The sequence below is a fragment of the Aquila chrysaetos genome, chromosome 1 (assembly GCF_900496995.4).
Source record: "Aquila chrysaetos chrysaetos chromosome 1, bAquChr1.4, whole genome shotgun sequence".
Lineage (NCBI taxonomy): Eukaryota > Metazoa > Chordata > Aves > Accipitriformes > Accipitridae > Aquila > Aquila chrysaetos.
Genome location: NC_044004.1, coordinates 68,484,968 through 68,505,771, shown reverse-complemented (window position 1 = coordinate 68,505,771; position 20,804 = coordinate 68,484,968). Strand labels below are relative to the sequence as shown.

The 20,804-nt window shown below is 38.5% G+C and overlaps 1 protein-coding gene across 2 annotated transcripts in view; it reads right to left on the bottom strand.

The window, feature by feature from the left end:
- The window catches only part of TTC29 (tetratricopeptide repeat domain 29), a 224,294-nt gene that overhangs the window by 63,417 nt on the left and 140,073 nt on the right, over nt 1-20,804 (bottom strand). For both annotated transcript variants that reach the window (XM_041126217.1, XM_030027181.2), the window contains one exon: nt 5,379-5,470. In XM_041126217.1, the coding sequence (XP_040982151.1) occupies nt 5,379-5,470 (92 nt within the window). The remainder of the gene's footprint in view (nt 1-5,378; nt 5,471-20,804) is intronic.

Sequence of the window (20,804 nt, the reverse complement as noted above, 5' to 3'; positions counted from 1 at the left end):
TTTGAGGCCAGCAGCTAAGCTAGTTTCCAGTCTACCTCACTGTGTACTGATCTCAGCCATATTTTATCAGCTTGTGTGTGAAGATGTTATGGGAGACGGTGTCAGAAGCCTTGCTAAAACTGTGAGAAACAACATCCACTGCTTTTCCTTCATCCCCCAAGCCAGTCATCTTATCCGAGAAGGCTATCAGGTTGGTGAAGCATGAATTTCTCTGTCTTAAATCCAATCACCCTCTTGTTCTTAACATGTTTGGAAATTGCTTCCAGGATTATTCATTCCATCACCTTCTCAGGGACTGAGGTGAGGCTGACCAGCCTGAAGTTTCCTGGATTCTCTCTCTTGAAGACAGAAGTGATGCCTGCTACCTTCCTGTCCTCAGGAACCTCCCCTAGTTGCCACAACCTTTCAAAGATAATCGAAAGCAGCCTTGCTTTGGCCAGCTGCCTCAACACCCAATTGAAATGTTGGTTATGCTATTTTCTCCTGTCAGAGATATTGTACTGAGCTATTTTTGGTGCTTGTTATAAGGTAAAAGTAATCATGGAATTTATCCATTTCTACTTAAAACAATGAATAAATGGGTTTTATGGAATGGCATCTCCCCATCTGTGAGATCTCCTTATGAAATTTCCCCATGAAGACACTGGATGAAAACTTCCCAAGTCTCTATGATCCTCAATCACTGAGTTCAATCATTCAAGAAGACGTAAGGCCCACATAAACAAACAGATTTACGTATATTACCTGAGACTTTTTTAAGGTTTTGGAGCATAAATCCAGAACTGTGATGCTTTGAATTTTTGGTCAACTGAATGTCAGACTTCAGTTGTGACTCAACTCTAGTTGTCATTACTGAAACCTGGTGGGACAAATCCCATGACTGGAGTGCAGCTATCGATGGCTACAGGCTCTTCAGAAGGGGCAGGTGAGGAAGCGGAAACATAGAGAGTGTGAAGAGCTGTCTCTGAAGAATAGCCACAAGCAGGTTGAAAGCTTGTGGGTAAGAATTAGACACCAAGGCAACAAAGGGAAGCAGGCCGCCTGATCAAGGGGAGCCTATTGACAAAGCCTTCTTACTCCAGCTACAGGAGGCATTGTGCTCGCAGGCTCTCGTCCTGCTGGGGCACTTCAAACACCCCGACATCTGCTGGAAAAGTAGCACAGTGAGCTGTAGGCAATCCAGGAGACTCCTGGAATGCATTGAGGATAACTTCTTAAGCCAGGTAATAGACAGCCAGCCCTACCAGAGGGGATGCAATGCTGGACCTGTTGGTCATCAGTGCACATGAGCTAACTGGTGACATCAAGATTGGAGGCAGCCTGGGCTGCAGTGACCATGCACTCGTGGAGTTTGCAGTCTTGAGGGATATGGGTCAGGCAAAGAGTAAAGTCAGGATCCTGAATTTTAGGAAAGCAAAATTCCAGGACCCTGTGGGAATGGCCCTCAGGGACAAGGGAGCAGAACAGAGCTGGCAGATCTTTAAGGACACTTTCCACAGAGTGCAAGAGCTCTCAATCCCAGGTGTAAGAAATCAGGAAAGGAAGGCAAGAGACCAGTGTGGCTGAGTGGAGACCTGCTGGTCAAACTAAAAGGCAAGAAGGAAATGCACAGGCAGTGGAAGCAGGGACAGGTATCCTGGGAAGAGTAAGCCCAGAGTATCCTGGACGCTGCCCAGCTGTGTAGGGATGGGGTGAGGAAGGCCAAGGCGCAGCTGGAGCCGAATTCGAGGTACTCAAAGAATAATAATAAGGGCTTCTACAGGTATAGCAGCCAGCAAAGGAAGGTCAAAGAAAGTGTATCCCCCCGATGAACAAGACTGGCAAACCGGTAACAATGGACAAGGAGAAGGCTGAGGTACTCAACAAATCTTTTGCCTCAGTCTTCACTGGCAACCTCTCTTCCCACACCTTTCGAGTGTATGGACCGGAAGATGGGGACTGGGGGAAGCAAAGCCTCCCTCTGTAAGAGAAGATCAGGTTCATGACCACCTGAAGAACCTGAACATACATGTCTATGGGACCTGACAAGATGCATCCCAGAGTCCTGAGTGAATTGGCTGATGTAGTTGCCAAGCCACTCTCCATGTTATTTGAAAAGTCATGGCAGTCAGGTGAAGTCCCTGGTGACTGGAAAAAGGGAAACATTGCACCCATTTTTAAAAAGGGTAGAAAGGAAGACCCTGAGAACTACCGACCTGTCAGCCTCACCTCTGTGCCTGGGAAGATCATGGAACAGATCCTCCTAGAAGCTATGCTAAGGCACATGGAGGACAGGGAGGTGATTCGAGACAGCCAGCACGGCTTCACCAAGGGCAAGTCCTGCCTGACCAACCTAGTGGCCTTCTATGATGGAGTGACTACGCCAGTGGACAAGGGAAGAGCTACGGGTGTTGTCCATCTGGAATTCTGTAAGGCCTTTGACACAGTCCCCCACAACATCCTTCTCTCTAAATTGGAGAGATATGGATTTGATGGGTGGACTGTTCAGTGGATGAGGAATTGATTGGGTGGTTGCATCCGGAGGATAGCGGTCAACAGCTCAATGTCCAGATGGAGATCAGTGACAAGTGGTGTCCCTCAGGGGTCCGTACTGGGACCAGTACTGTTTAATATCTTCATCAGTGACATAGACAGAGGGATCGAGTGCACCCTCAGCAAATTTGCAGATGACACCAAGCTGAGTGATGTGGTTGACACACACCTGACCTGAGGGACAGGATGCCATCCAGAGGGACCTGGACAAGCTTGAGAAGTGGGCCCATGTGAACCTCATGAGGTTCAACAAGGCCAAGTGCAAAGTTCTGCACCTGGGACAGGGCAACCCCCAGTACCAATACAGGCTAGGGAATGAAGGGATTGAGAGCAGCCCTGTGGAGATGGACTTGGGGGTACTGGTAGATGAAAAGCTGGACATGAGCCAGCAGTGTGGGCTCGCAGCCCAGAAAGCCAACCATATCCTGGGCTGCATCAAAAGAAGTGTGGCCAGCAGGTTGAAGAAGGTGATTCTGCCCCTCTGCTCTGCTCTGGTGAGACCCCACCTGGAGTACTGCATCCAGCTCTGGACCCCTCAGCACAGGAAAGACATGGACCTGTTGGAGCGGGTCCAGAGGATGGCCACAAAAATGATCAGAGGGATGGAATACCTCTTCAGCCTGGAGAAGAGAAGGCTCCACGGAGACCTTATTGCAGCCTTTCAGTACTTAAAGGCGGCTTATGAGAAAAATGGGGACAAACTTTTTAGCAGGGCCTGTTGTGATAGGACAAGGGGTAACGGTTTTAAACTAAAAAAGGGTAGATTTAGACTAGATATAAGGAAGAAATTTTTTACAATGAGGGTGGTGAAACACAGGAACAGGTTGCCCAGATTGGTGGTAGATGCCCCATCCCTGGAAACATTCAAGGTCAGGTTGGATGGGGCTCTGAGCTACCTGATCTAGTTGAAGATGTCCCTGCTCATTGCAGGGGGGGTTGGACTAGATGACCCTTAAAGGTCCCTTCCAACCCATACTATTCTATGATTCATAGGTGCCCAGACTTTTCTACATAAAAGGTTCTGAAATAGCTGAAAGGTGCTGAGAATCATCATGATATTTTACAGGGCTGAGCAGTTTATGCCTATCATGCACCTAAAGCTCTTCAAAGCAGGCCCATATGTAAGGTGTTTAATTTGGCTAACGCTCTCAGGGCATAACTACCAGATGAACCCATAAAAAATACCACAGCAGCCATTTTCCAGAGGAAGGGTTTACAGTTGTGTCTTCACCTGTGCAATAGATTAGCAGTTAAAGCCCTGATCCTAGACATGACAGTGAGTTCTTCCTTCACTTGAATCAATCAGAATGTTCCTCTCCTAGGAGAATGCCTTAAATAGTAAATTGCTCTTAGCTTCCTCTCTCATTTCTCCTTACCTACTGGTTTTCCTCTTTTTCAAACTGCAACAACCGGAAAGCAGTGAGACTGTCCATTCCCAGATAGCTAGAGAATGCTCCCAGAAGGTGTGGAGTACAGATTTGGCACAGGAGAAAATCACTAGCCGCTCCTTTTAAGAGCTCTGCTTTTAAGAAAAGAATTTGCACTGGCATGGTCTTTCAGATGAAGGGTTTAGCAACCTGACTTTCAGATGGATCTCCAAATCTGTAACTTCTGAGTAAATAAATATATGCACTCTCATTCCAGAATGCCTAAATCACAGAGAGAGGAAATGAATATACATGGTTTTCTAGGAATGTTCTCTTGGCTATCTTAGGTCACCCTCTACGCACACTGCTGCTTTTTGTGAATACAAGGAACCAATGAATGCTACTGAGAACTCAGATACCTTTGCACCCAGTGCAAAGTCACTCATTGTAACAGCTGGTGTCCTAGCAGCTGGTGTCCTAGCAACTACATCTTTGTCAGTTAGGCTTAAGACAGTTTTGAAAATGGAACCTGGTATTCTAAGTCTGTTCTGTGGCTTTTTGAACATCTTATCCCATGTGCTTATTTAGGATGCTCAGAATATGAGTAGCCATGAATTATGTATGAGAGAGCTGAAGAGAACTGTGATTGTGGCTGTCCCTATATGCTCTGAAAGGCCAAGAGACAAGGGATCTAACTCAAACAGGAGAATTTGCTCCACTCACTGAAATAAACCTGGTGACAAGTCCTCCTCTGTAAACAATTTGCCAACCTATATCATGCATCATATGCACTGAAGTCCCTAAACATAGGATGAATCAAGGATAAGCCGCAACCTTCACTTTAATCTCTTTTTTTCTATTTCATATGATAATTGCATTAGACTACTTTATGTCAAAATTATTTGTGTAAGAAGTTGAAGTAGATTCAAACTAATGCACCTGGAAGAAGATTTTAATGCCAGACGCTGAAACGAAAACATCGAAGACAAGCATCTTATTTGCAACAAATTTATATCTAGTTACACATGCACAAACCAGAAATGCGTCCACAGAAGTGAGTGCAATAAATGGAAATTTACAGTTCAGAAAAGATTACACTGAGACACCTACTGAAACTTGTTACATTCTTCAAGGTTTTCTGTCTTTTTCAACCTGGAAAATATGCCTGGATTTCTATTTTCCAGTAAGGTCCCTCGCAAACTTCTGGGGAAAAAAAAAAAAAAAAAAAAAAAAAGCCCCCAAAATGTGGGGAAAAAAGGACTTCTTATAGTTTACAGGTAAAGAAAAGCTTGGATCATACACTTTAAAAAATGTGTACCAGTTTAAAGTAACTTTCAATGAAAGGGTCACTTCCTGCAAGAAGGGCACTGCTTAAAATTTAAGCAGTCAGTAATGGGAAGCGACAGACCTCTAACAATTTAAGTCTTTCACAGTTGAATGAACCTGCACTGACAGTCAGACAAGGATGTGCTAACCTACCTTACCAGGATCTTGGCTATAGCTGCATATGCTCTGCCTAGGCCAGCAGAATCACAAAGTGCTGTGAAGATTTTTACAGAGGTCTTCAAATTCTGTGAAACAGGAGAATAAAACCCAATAAATACAATGCTAAGAATTTCCACTTTTTTTTTTTCAGTCTCTGTGTTCATATGAAACACAAAATTAAAGTTTTCCCACTTGTACATTTCTTCATTAATTAGCTGTAATGGGACTAGGTTTTTGATCATTACTTATAGTTGTTTGAAACTATTCAATAATTACAAATTAAAATGATATAACTTGCATTTAAATCCCTGTATTTTGACACTTTGCAAACACCAAAAAAGTATTACCTGATTCGCAATATAAATTTCCTTATCCATAATTTAAAAGATTTTAAGGAGCTGTACTTTTATGAATTTCTGATAACCAATACCTTAAGACAGTATCCTTTACATTCATAGTGTTTTAGAATGATACGCTAAAATACAACTTAATATTATTTTTCTGTCTTTAAACTGTGACTATGACAACTCTTCTTAGTACAATTCAGGCGCCCAAAAAGTGAACAAATTATAGGTTATACATTTAAACTATATTGGCTTAAAATACTGTAGATAATGTTGTTATTTTTATGACTAATTATTCATGCACACAAGCAATTTGTTAACATTCGTTTGGAATGTAATTTATTATCATGACCCCTCCCATAACTGAAGGTGTATAGCTGCTGCATAAAAACATATGATCTTAATTTAATTTAACACTGACATCACCTGTTATGCATAATTTCTCTTTTCATCCATTTTTTTTCCAATGGTGATGACGGGAGACTGCATATAAAATTAAATCCTATTCTTTCCTCCCTCCTCTTTGTTGCTTGACCCAACCTATTACACACATGAGAAAACAGGAAATCTCCAAAGACTATCTATGGAAATCCTTTTTGCACATTTCCAAGAAAGGAGTAGTGAATGTCATTTACCAGCTCTGAAGGGGGATGGGAGATGCCCAGGGACATACGACAGTATCCTGCATGCCCCAAGATGCCTATTTATACTGAGGCAAAAGATAGGGCATTTTCTATTAAGGCTGCATTCCCTGTCATTGGCAAAGTGCATGGTTCAGAAAAAGACAACCTGTGTATGTTAATGTTATGGATGTCACCATTTCTATCACTGTTTCCACTACTCAGATTTCCTAGTTCTTGGAGGAGTTTTACTACATGCAGGAACACCCCTGGACAAGGCTCTTATTTTTTAGTTATATAAGCTCCATGTGCACAAGAAGTAGCATTTATTAACGTGCACTGCACTATTTATCATCCCTCAAGTACTTTCTTATCAGTTATGTTCTCAGGTACATCAGCATTGCATCCTATACTTGAAGGTCATTGTCAATTGAATTATCAGTGCATAAGATACGACAAAAAGAGTATACAGGCACCTCAGTTAGGAAGTTGTCACATCAGTTCAGAACTCGCCCTAAACTGAACACATACGTGAAGTTGTCAAGACCTGCAGTGTGTCCTGCTAATAATCCAGGGTGTTAACAGAAATGCACACAAGTGTCCAAGAAGCAGTTCTTGGTTTTGCGTTGAACTCAGAGGACCTACAATATTTGTTGTAATAATCGTGCCCATATCAGAAAACCTGCCACAAGAGTGTCAGGAGGTTTCCAAAATTTTGTGTACTGGACTGAAATCACTCCTACTTTAAACTGGCTTCTGCAATGTTAAACTAGGACACAGGGCCTCTAGTGGTTACTAGCTAGCACAGAAAGGTTACTTAGGCACCTAAGGCTTAGGCTACTGTACTTTTTTCTATCAAAGATATCACAAAGCCTAAAAAGTACAGATAAAACCAAGGAAAAACCACAGACAGAGTAGCTAAAGTAAAACGTTGGTTCACTGCATCTCTGCAACAGCTGCCAGAAAGAAGTAAGTAAATAAATAAAGCCACTCATTCATAGTGATGAAAAGCGCTCATTTTGGTCCCAGGTTACTATTACTCTACGCAAATCAGCTGTTTCATTCTAAATAATGATGAAATAAAAATAATTAAATCATCTACGTGAAAGGGAGGAAATCTTGATAAATTACAACAGAAAATATACTCTTTATGTCTGTATTTCAAATAACTCCTCCAGCTTCATATACTATGTAGGGCCACAGGAAGGGACACATCCCTGATGGAAGGGAGCTGTGTAGTGCCCCTGTATGCTACAATTGTCCAGTATCCATTTATGTGGAGCAAGTGAAGAGGGGCCTCCTCACCTATGGTACGTGCCTTACCTTCAACTTTCAGAGCAGAAAAAGGAGACAGGGCAGGATAAAGTGCTGGAATAACACGTAAGCATTAGAGGATTTCACCCAAAGTCTCTTGCAATTACAGCACACTTCTAATTTTCATTTAACATGAAAAATTATAAAGCTTGCATGCTGGCAAATCAAGTGGAAATGACACAGTGATGTCTGCCAGAATCTGCAAGCAGCCAGAAAACAACAAATGGCCATGAAAACTTTCCTGTTTATTTTTATGGGATATGAACAACCAGTCCATTTAACTGGGTTCCTATGAATACCACGCAAGAGAAGGCATGCACATGGCAAGACAATATTGAGCGGGCATGTCTGGGCCAGTCATCTAGTAGCTCTCTGACAAGTGGATAAATATTGGGAACACGTATAATTTGGATCTAATGGAATTTATAGGCTCCCATGGAAGTTTTTCTACCTTTAGACAGAAGTATAGCCAGAAACTGCTCTTTTATATATTTTGGCCAATCTGTGCAGAGGACAGTGACATCCAAGGAAGAGGTGGAACATGTCAATAATTAATGCTGAAAACTCCTACACAAATGTGCAGTTTTGCTGCTTTGTAGTCTTAGAGAATACAGCTATTGTTACACAAACAAAAAGGATGGAAAAATTGTTTTAGACAACAGAACAAAAGTCTTCTTATTAAAGAAACATGCTTCTGCTTTAGTATTCTGTGGTAAATATTGTGCAATAAAATGTCAGCTTGTTAATTTTCTTCGTGTTAAGGAAATGTAAATAGAAATATATAACATTGTGTAAAGAGATACTCAATACAACTACATAAGAATCTATACTGGTAATGTACGTTAAAAAGAGTGGGTTTGGGTATTATACAAATCTGGCTGTATTTCCTTCTCCAAACTCAGACAAAGTTTTCAGAGATTTAGAGTTACTGAAGGGGCAAAATGTCTTGTTTTGTTGTTGTCTTTTTTTATTTTTTAAATTTGCTATGTACAAAGAGTTCTGAGGAAGGAAGCTGCTGCAATAGATTTATCCTGGTCATGCTAGGCTCTATTATAAGATTTCCATAGTGTTTCAAAGAGAGTTTGATGCTCCCGACAACTAGTGGAAAAAGATCACAGTATACGCAGTTGAACAGAGTAGAATAATGTACAGTTCCTTCTACCTCTAAAAAGAAAATATAAGGTAAGTTTAACAAAACAAAAATTATAAAAATTGCACTGATTCTGGTCACGAATTAGTCTTTGGCTCTATGTGACCAAGCACACGGACTGTCTCAAACTTCCTACTTCTGTGGGCCTGCAGTGGAAATACTGTTAAAAACCCAAATAAAATGAAAGTCAAAGCCTAATGCAGAAATGAAAAGTGGGTTTCAATCACTTGTTCTCATTCGTGCAGGATGTGGGAAGGTGACAGGGTGAAGACTTCAACTTCATCTTCCATGTTACAGAGAACTGTCTCACATGCCATCCACGACTATTTTGGCGTATGTGGGAAAAAAAAAAAAAGGTAGTAGTTTTTATTGCTCCAAAATAAAAATAAAAAAAAGATCAGGATGCATTGTACAATTTCCCTTGTCTTCTTGCTTAGCACTAAAAGCTGGATGCAGGTGCACCTGGAAGGAGGATAGCTACTATAGGAGCATTTATTTACAAAATCAACTCATCCTGAGTCTTCATAAGTCTATTGTGGCTACGGTTAGTTACAGTGTAAAAATGAAGTAAAGTAGCAAGCTCTGTTACTCAAACTAGAGCCTATTTGTGGTATAGCTCTCGCACTAATTCTCTAGATAGTGGGGAATTTCATGTTTACCTCCTTTGCCAAGAAAAATATTAGTCAGATCTCAGCCCAGATTTGCTTCTCAGTTATCTCAGCATTATGCCAGTGTGACCCTCCTGGGGTTATTCCATTAATATAAAACAGACACACCAGCTCGTCCCCAAAGACCTCTTCTCCCCAAAATCCCACCCTTTATTTTTTATTGTTGTCACACCTGTACTTCTTTTACACGTATATGAAAACATGCGCCCACCTCATTGGCATACACTGAGGACTCAGACAAAAGGACATAGGCTTTGCTAAACATTGATACATCTGGGGATAATGGAAAAAAGAGTAAAAATCGAAGGTATGAATTTATGTTGAATAAAGAATGTCTATCCAACTCAACACAAGATTAATGCTACTAGCAGTATTTCATTATTTTGGTAAAACACATTACTCTGACAAAAAACATGATGGTATAATATTGATTTATAATACTGTAACTTTAAAAAACACAAAAACATAGTTCTGCTCTCAGCTTTGCACTTGATATTGTTGTCAAACTTTATTGGAAATACATTTATTTTGATTTCTGAAAATCTAGCTGTGTTTAGCCATTTCACAGCTGGTTGAGCAGTAAAGATGCTTCTGCCTCATTTACAGATCTTGAACATGAATCAGACAATCAACTGGAACATTAGTCAAAGAGATCACTAGCTAATGATTTCTGACAGGCGCTGCAGTAACAGGCTAAGGCCCAGCCTGGCTAGCAGCATCTGACAATATTTTTCTGGAGCCAACGATAGCTGTTGGTAGACAGACAATGCAATCAAGTGAGACTACTGGCCTCACACCACTTAGTACTTCTTAAATACTTTCAGAAAAAACACATAGCGCTCTCAGTCACTAAATACTCACTTCCATACAGTCCAGTGAAAATAGAAGACAAGAGAACTGTATGCATAGGCATTTTGGAGTTCAGTGAACTCTCTCCCATAGCTCCCCAAGAAATATGTATTTAAAAATGCCTAAAGAGTGCAGTCTTTATTACCATAATTTGAGTGGTTACGCGCCCGTGGCCATCTTGAGTAAGGTCAAAGAAGAGTTTCACAATACAAAGCCAGACGTATTCTTATTTTGGCCAAAACTGTGTGAGAGAGGTTGGACAGCAATAAGAAAATTGTATTGTTCATGTAAGGTATTGATTACAATGAGCAGAGCTCATTGATCCCAGGAAAATAATACACCAATATCAACTAAACGGCAGGCCGCACCTTGTTAAATGCTAAGTGTACTCAGGCATAGTGAGCATCGAGGGAAAAAGCCGTACAGCATTCTGTCTGCATGCTCACAACTAAGGGATACAGAAACTGGGTGTCATGCTGAGGAAAGAGGGCGTAGTCCCCAATTTGCCAGAACTGTTAGTTCTCCCTCTTTTCCTACAACTCAAATTCACCAACTCAAATTCTGTAAATGTGAATGCTAACTCCTTGCCCTTAGCCACATCCAATTACACTGGACTGCACTGTTTTGATAAATAAATGGAAAAGAATTAAACCAGAAATGTACAAACTTCATCACTGTTCCTACAGAGACGGAAGGAATTTGTCTGGAATTGGCCAATCTGGTCTGCTCCAGAACTGCTATTCCAGGGACTTTAATGTGGGTATTTGGATAATGCATAGCATAAGCATGCATCCTGGAGCAAGGGAATCAGGGACAGGGGGATGGGGACGGATGAAGCAGCAGCCACCCAGAAGTCTGGCCAAGTCAAACACCAAAGTGGAGCACTCTTGTTCAAGACCTTCCACAGGCTCTTGCTAGGACATGGCTATCACTAAGGTGTTGCTTGCTTGACACACTCCCTGAGGGGTAAATGCTCCATCCAGTCCACACTCTTCCCTCCCCTGTTACACTTGGCTACCAAGTGCAATGTTAACCTTGATGGTCTATACACTTGCATGGCAATATATGCTTCAGGTTACTCGTGTCTGCATCTGTTTGAAGGATTAGCGAAGGGAAGACAAACATTTCACTCATTCCTTATCTTGATAGACTGTTAAGACCTAGGGTTCTTTGCCTGTATCGTCTTACTTGTATGCTTTGCATAATATTCAGAGTATGTACGTTTTGCTTTGATTCTGAATGGATGATATGTAAATACAAGAAACTAATTGAAAAAGTTCCTTTCCCCAGAGTCATTTCAAACTTTTGTTGGCTTCCACGAGGTCAGGAGTTCACCCTGTATGCTTCATTTTGCTGCACAGGAAACTTAAGAGAGATGAATGTACAGATGATTGAATAAACGTTAACTTTTGTTCCCATCCTTCTTATTTCTTCTGTATTACTGTTCTTAATTCTGGCCTTCTGTGCCACTGACAATTATATTAATTCGGATTCTCTACACCTACAACTTTGTAGGAATACAGGCATCATTTTATTATTTACTATACCTCATAAAGGGTTTTATTAAATAAAAAATTTTTTAAAAACTCAGCCATTTTCTTCAGAGAAAAACCCTATGCAAACATCAAACCCAGGTATTTTAGTTTGTTATTACTGTACAATTTAAAATCTTTACTGCAAGAGGCACTACTCTAGTAAAGGTTGTTGCAATCTTTATTTAGTACGGGAATGTAATGTTTTCCAAACCAGCCATTGTTGACATATTTCTTCAAAATAAAGCATGGCTTAACAGTCTGGAGTGAAGAAGCTTCATCTGTTACCCTTTAACAGCAATATAAGAGGAAAAAACAGTTTATGTATCCTTTCCATCCTGACAGATGTGACAATAGCTGGAAACACTGTGCCTGCCAAGAGCTTTTATCAAGTATGTTATAACAACTAGTAATAAGTGTAAATAATAAATGGCTACGATCTTATGGGAAACAGTGGCAATACTAAACAATTTTTGGTGCTTGCTGATGGGAGTCTGCTAGTCTTGGAATTCCCTGGCTTCCCAGTAGAGTTTTGGCCTGACAATAAACAACAGTTTAATACTTTATCTAATCCCAGCCAGGAGGTAAGTTCAACAGCAAGCTTTTGCAGATGTTCACATCCAATAATCTATCCATAATTGATGAAACAGGGAGGTCAGATGTAATGGTTGCTACTATTCCAGCAACAAATAAATGGTTATTGACAAAACAAGGCAGTGTGGCGCTGAGTGCTGAGCAGTGACAAGCATGAAACAGTGCTGAGACAGAAGTAGTGATGTGAATACAGCCCTTCATCTTGAGAATTCCTCAATGTGATGTGTGGCACGAGGGCCACTCTGACACATAAGCAGATGGAGGTGACTTGTAAAGGAAAAATGAGATTCCGCAAGTACATAAAAGACAAAGGCAGAGGCGGAGAAAGAAACAAGGAGAAAGGGGTGGACGGGACTGGAAATTTGGGTAAGTGCAATAATGTGAATTGTTCAGAAATGTTTTTGTATAGCAGCACTGTGATCCAGATGTCTGGACTGCTTTTATCACACTGTTGTGTCTACATGAATGTACCTGGCTGTCAGATTGCTGTAGCCTCCTAAGACGTTAATATCATACTATATGCATGTGCATGCTTAAATGCCCATTACTTCTTAGACAAAGCACCTATAAATATTCTGCGTCATGCTTATTAATATCTTTAGTCCACCCATGAACAGATATTTTTAATTACACAAAGTTTTCCTAGCTAAAAGCAAACCAACCCTTAAATTTGCATAACACAATAGAAAAAACTGCAAAGATAAACTAGTAAGGTATAAAAAAAATGTTAAGTCAGTTAAAACCCATTATTTTTCTGCATACCTATATGGAAGTTAAGGAAAAGTTCTCATTCAGCTGAAAACCTTATATTCTTTAAGTTTTAACCCATGTAAGAAATGTAGTAAAAGGATTAATAGACTGTTTTTATTGACTGAATAAAACTTGAGTCATTTACATGCAAATAGACACTTGAAATCTTTTGCATCCATTTCAGTGCTAAAAGATAGTATTTTTACAATGTTTACTGTGTAATATTCTAATATGAAAAACAGCAGAATGAAATGGTGGCCATTATTGCTATATGTAGTCATAAAAAGATTTCAGACAGAAATATTTTAAATATTAATATTACTAAAATCACTTAAAGCACCAAGGAATGTTAAATCGATTTATTTAGAAGTACAATTTATTTCACACTTTGCTACCAATTCTTTTGATCAGCTCTGAAATAATACATAAGCTGAAAGCAAAACAGCAAAACAAATTGCTCCTAGCAATGAAGCAGCAAGCTCTAGGTTTTATACTGGCACGCTTCAGTGTTTTAACTTCCCAGGTTATTTATCTATCAAAGGATAAATTTTAAATTCCTTAAGATCTGATGCCTGAATCAAGACCTCCTATTCTCCAATCTAGCCATCGATGGTTCTGATCAAGCAAAGTTGTTAAGCATTTGTTTACACCTGAATATACAAGTTGTCCCCTTGAAGTCAATGGGAATAACTACTGAAATTTAAACACATATTTAATAAGTAAATTGCTGTAGCTTGAACCATACCAATTTGAGAAACCAATCTAATTTTAAAAGCCTTACTTTAGAGAATTTTTTTTAAAGCCTGTTCATTTGAACTAAACTATACAACGGAAGACAACACCTCCTAGATAATGAGTATATTTTCATTTAAGTACTGAAATTCCTGAGTTTGTACAGTGTGGGTACAAATGTTTCATTTCTCAAAACACATAAAAAGTCTGACTTCCGTAAGTATATTATCTAACAGGATTAGAAAATTTCTTATATAGTTTTTCAGCCATTTGCTACAGCCCTGGCTATAATACGTGCAGTTTCACTAACAGACATACTACTGACAGTTCTTAAGATCTTTCATGCTATTGTTTCTCAGATAATGTAAGCTACAAACTTAGACATGCTGTAACTATCTCTTTCCCTCAATTATATACAGCATTTAGGTTCCAAGGTTTAGCACACCTAAGCTAGAAATCCAATATATTCTAAAGTATATGTATATATATGTAAAAGTTAAATAACCTCTATAACATACAGCTATACCGCTTTGGCTTTTTTGTTCCTAGCCTGTAGGAATGAAATGAGTGGAAACTTGTATATCAGCAGTTATTTAAAAAAAATTAAAAAAAGAGGAAAGTATATTTTATTAGCTACTCTAAAAATAGTTTCAATACAGTAAGTAGAAAATGTCTGCCTAAATCACATCTTTTAACTGGCAGAAGACAGTTATTAGAGCTTTAGAAACCTCAGTCAGGGCAAGTGGACTAATTATAACCTTATATCCCAGACGGACACTGTATAGCTGCAGTCACAATCTGGCTCCTACCTTGCCTGGGAAAGTATAAGGAAGAGCCATCTCCACTGGCCATACCTAGCAGAGAATACACAGAGAGTAGCAGAGGTTGTTCCATCCCATCAGCTATATCAAAAAAGTAGGACCAGAGTGAAGGCTCCATGATTGCCAACTGCTCTGCCCTCCATGCCTTGGTAAAAAATAGATGCAAAGATATTTTTATTCCCTTGCAGAGCAGTTTAAGGAGTTTTTATGGCTTTGTCCTCAACGTTTCAACATATTAGAGCTAAGCAAACCTCCAGTAAGGGACAATTTGCTTCTTTTGCTTTCATACATAACAGCTAGCAACAATATCATGGAAATGATTCAGAGTCATATAAAGAATTCTCTTGATCTTAGGATATCTATTGTTATTATTAATGCAGAAGCATGTAAAAATTCTTATTAATGTTGCACTGCAGCCCCCTCCAGTTCTTTTGCAAACTTATAGAGAGACTGTGTGTGTATGTGCAAGTGCATGTGTGTATAAGGTAATAAAACTTTTCATTTTGTAATAGATATCCTGACTCAAAATCTTACCAAAAAATAGAGTTTGAAGTTTGGGAAAACACATTTGATATGTTAAATGGCATGACTTCTAAATTCAGGATGTTTAATATATATATATTTTAAGTAAGGCTACATAAACCTTATAAATATATATAAACCCAGCAACTTTCAGACTGTTTGGGAATTAAAAACAAACACACAAACAAAACAATGCCCTCCACGCATAGCCCCCCAAATTGGCTAAAACTAAAAAGTTTTAAACTTTTTGTCACCAACTCATATTCAGATTCCTGAGAACACCAGTGGTCAGATAGTCCCACAATTCTGAAAAGGTGCTATAGATTTATCTAATGGAACATGCAGTCAAATCTGCAGCTCACTGCAGTTGTCTTGCTCTTTTGGGATGTATGAATGATTAAATTTAAAATCATAATGGATGAGATGAAAGTCCACTCATTTATGGTGTTTCGGTGGCTAGTCTTATGGAACATGAGACTCCTGAAGGGTAAGGTTGATACCAACAAGTTACTAGTGCATTTATTTTCATTGTTGCTATGGGAAAACATGGAAATCTGATAATCTGATTTGCTTGTCGTCAAGTAATAGATTTTTTACATATTTATTACTTTTGTTTCTCATGCTTTATAATTTTTGTATAATGACTACTGTAATTCTGCAGCAGCACTGCATTTAAGAGTGTTTTCTTACAAAGGGTATTCTTGTGGTATATTTATCTTGACAAAAATCCAGTTTACCGAGGGGATTCTGATTAACCAAGCAAAATGCAATTTGAACCACAAACTCAAAAGAAAAATGATACCATGTTCCAAGGCAATTGTAGTGGACACCAGATCACCAAGGTGCAAATCTGTGTGGGATACAGAAAACTACTGAAGGAAATAGTGTCATTACATCTTAGGGCCACTCAGAACATTTTCCCTGTTTTTTTTTTTTAGGTTTTCAAGAAACTGGCTAAGATAGAAAAATGATTATCTAAATAAAACCAACAGAAGAAATCCTTCCTTCACTAAGAGACTGTTAACTTTCATATCCAAATAAAAAGTTAGATCTTTCCTTCACTTTAAGTGCTAAATTAACAACAAAAACCAAATTGAATGACCAGACATTCACCTCTTTCCTGAAGTTTCAGGTCTTCTTTAAGATTCTCAACACAAATAACTTCCAATTTCTTAATTCCATCAGTATTTGAGTCAGTATATTTTGTCAGGGCAAAGTTCACTACCAGTACTAATTGTTCTCACGTAATTTTGTTTGTACTATCTTCACCAATGCCTGAGAGCAGTGGGACCTTTCAGAAACATGAAATTTAATCAGTTTCAGAATTGGCTCACTAATTCTAGACCTTCAGGAAGAAAATCTTTCTCTTTAACATAATCCATTGTCAGTGTCAAGACCAATCAGAAGTGACTACCTTCAAAGACGACTCAGAGTTTTGTCTGGTTTTTTATTCCTTGGATATGAAAAATACAAAATTTCTATAAAAGTACAGTTCCAAGAACAAGTTAGAAGTCTATTGAAAAAAATTGAAGCCACTAGGAATGGTGAGACCTTTTCTTAAACTGGTATGCTAAAATGTTTTTTCAAGCACATGACGCCATTTGCTAAGCTGAAAATGTTACACTTCATTACTAATGGCTAAATATCACTTACAGATGAATAAAGGACAATCTGGCTGATTTAAAAGGAGGAGGTTTGAAATAATTCCCATTGAGTAGTATCTTTTGATGTGTTTTGCGCATCTCCATTTAAGTGTTTCTTTTGTAGTAACAGTAATGAAAGCTTAAACCTAAACTCAGTGGTCTACCCAGACACCATTGACAGAAACATGTCTTGAAGTTCTGCCTTCTAGCAAAGCACTAGAACAGTAAGCAAATCTCAGAGGAATGACGCTCATTCTTCTCAACTACCCTTTCACAATGTTTAGGAGAAAAGAGGGTAACATTCAGTCTACTTTTTGGAGTTCTTTTACTTGCTAAGATTCCCCCTTGATTCACCAGATTCATACATACATATGGGCATAATCCATATAATTAGATATAATAGTTATAATTAGATAAAATATACCATGCATACTAACTTCAGAATATCTGCATCCTAGATACATTTACTTATATTCTCTCTAGCTGCATGAGTTGAGACAAAATTTTCAGTTGTTTTGACACAGACTTTTTCAGAAATTAACTTTATGGTCATAAATCACCTCTGATTACTTTAATAGGGTCATTTTGAATGTGAAGATGCCTTTGTAAGTTCATAAATTTTCTTGATAATTTTATGCCCGTGGCTTGTATATCGTAATTCTGACAATTCATGCACATAGCATTATGTCATAAATTACCACATTTATTTTGGCATGAGTCTCAGCACTCATGAACACTGCCTCTATTATTTAAATATGTAACATATCTGGAACACAGGATTCAATATCCAGAATAAAGGAATACTTAGAAAAAAACTAACACTCAGACAAGGGATGAGGACTGGAATTTTCCTGATTATTTGAGATGCAACTCTAACTGAAAGGGAAAAAAATCCATGATGCCCAACTCTTTGAAGCATTCTTGAAAGCCCAGTTTAAAAAAAAACATTCCCACATCAAGCATTAGATTACAATACCTTATGCAACATTTCTAATGACACAGAAGTTTTTCACTTAATACTTAGCTTGTTATACAAGTCTGAAGAAAAACAAGTAAACATTAACTTTTTCTATAAAATTAGCCTAGATGGAGAACTCTCACTGACAAAATCTATAATGTTTAAGATAAAACCTCTATAATGTGAACTATTAATATTTTGTGTCATCTTTTGTGGAAAAGCCATTAGGCTTGATTATAAACCAGATGATAGGAAAAATATTATGAACATACCACGCTGCTATTGAACATAATTAGTTCTCAGGCTTTTAAACTTGCACACACGTATGTTTTTACATCTGAGTAGGTCCACTGAAATTAATCATATATATCAAATAAAATTAAACCAATTTATACAGATTATACACCAAATCAAATTATGTTAGATTAAACACCAAGTGCCTAGCAAATAAAAAACCTTCTCCAACAAAACTAGCCCATTCGATACAAAGTGACTGCATATTTTTGATATAATAGGCTGCAGCTTAATCATTTCAACCTTTAATTACTGCATCAGATAATGAATATTTTGAACATATGCTTCTCCACTCTGCTAGAAGACATGAATGAAAGAGAAACAAGTTTATATGCATGCTACTGTGTGTGCATGTTGGGGGAGGGAGTAGCACGCTAAAGAGCAAAAGGAGCCAAGTGGCAACAATTGGAGGAAATGGTATCTGTAACAGCTGCTCCTTTCAGATTCCCCTAGAAGGAGACTGCCTGAGGTGGACCACAGCACAAAAGGATAAAGAAGATGAAAACTGATGCAAAGCAGGAAAATAACTGCTGAGACCCCTGAGTCTACACCCGAATAGTCCCAAGCTGTGTGGCAAGACCTCTTTAGCATGCTACAGAAGCTGGTGATGAACTACATATTACCATGAGGCAAACTGGCTCCTAGCAGTATTGTCTGCATGTTATGTGTAATGATAACCAGTAGTCCCCTGGGAACAGGATGCAATGATTTCATCTCTGTAAGCATCTGAGCTCCCCTTGGATACAGAGACCATTAAACTGAGAACAGAAGGGTAAATTTTAGGCAATGATTTCTAATTGGAGAGTGAAGACAACTTGTGCTCAACAGTACTGTCAGCCACTGATATTTTACTGCTGTCTATATTGATCACTGTTAAGGACAAAAGGAACTAAAATGTTACCCCTTTTTCTTAGTCCCATAACACACACTATATTTTCTGAATGAGAGTACCTCATAGGTTTCTTATGTAATATTATTGGAAATGCCATTATACTAGGAAATGCCACTATATAACATTATATTATATTATTTACACTGAAAAGTATTGGTATTTTCATTACTGTTGAAATAACATTTTATACTCTTAACATAATGTATCATTTATGTTTTGTACTACAGAGACTTTCTCTTTTAACAAAAATGCACGTTGCTTTCTTTACCTGTCAGGTGTTTTTGTAAGACTAAAACCAATAGGCACAACCTATTATGTATACACTTTAAATTAATAGTAGTACAATAAAAAATTCAAGGTTTCAGAATCTTCCTTAAAAATAATAATTCTGTCAGTGACAAAAGGAATGGAACTTCCAAATGATTGTTGTAACTTTTTGGGGGGAGGCATGGGGGAGCAATGAAGGGAAAGGAGTAGCTATAAAATGTAAGCAGAGTGGATCCTGAGGAAACAATGCCAGGACATCTAATATTTTTGACACTTTCAAGGGTAGTTTTATCCTTTGTATGCCATGAAAACTGTGCAGTCTTGTTAATTAATTTCTCCTGTGATGGAGAGATCAAATATGCATGCAGCCTTCTTTATTTAGCACATTTGTTTATCTTGCTGCTCTTCATCATTCACACAGCTTATTGTGACTCAGAAACTTAACAGACAAGTTGATCAGGTAAGAATGCCAGCACACTTGTCAGTCAAAAAACAATGCAGATAAACTTTAGTACAAAAAATTCTACTCTAATCTGTCACACTGTATTCTTGGAAGAGATCAAATATCCTCTTCTCATTGCTGTTGCAACTATTAGAAATAGTTTCATAAAATTATATGTAGCTTTTTAATTTTGAAATATTTTCACATCCAGCTACAGACTTTGACTGCAACTGATGTGAGAACAGGCTCCCACTTCCCAGCATTCAGTTGATTTACACAGAAGATAGGTCTATCAGCATTGAAGACTTATGTATAAAGATGGTCAGTAACTTTTGGAAAAATCATATGTCCTAGTTTTGGCTGGGATAGAGTTAATTTTCTTTCTAGTAGCTGGTATAGTGTTATGTTTTGGATTCAGTATGAGAAGAATCTTGATGACACTGATAACAATGTTTTCAGTTATTGCTAAGTAGTGTGTATACTAAGTCAAGGGTTTTTCAGCTTCTCATGCCCAGCCAGCAAGAAGGCTGGAGGGGCACAAGAAGTTGGAAGGGGACACAGCCAGGGCAGCTGACCCAAACTGGCCAAAGGGGTATTCCATACCATGGGATGTCATGTCTAGTATATAAACTGGGAGGAGTTGGCCTGGGCAGGATCGCTGCTCAGGAACTAACTGGGCATCCATCAGTGAGCAATTACTTGTGCATCACTTGTTTCGTATATTCCAATTCTTTTATTATTATTATCATTGTCAATTTATTATTATTATTACGTCAATTTATTATTATTATTGTTATTATTATTATTTCTGTCCTACTAAACTGTTCTTATCTCAACCCACGAGTTTTACTTTCTTTCCCGATTCTCTCCCCCATCCCACTGGGTGGGGGGGAAGTGAGTGAGCAGTTGTGTGGTGCTTAGTTGCTGGCTGGGGTTAAACCATGTCATCATATCACAAAACATTAAAAGCATGTAAGAGGATATTTCAAGAGAGAAATCTAGAACCCCTCCTACACTGCAGAAGCCAA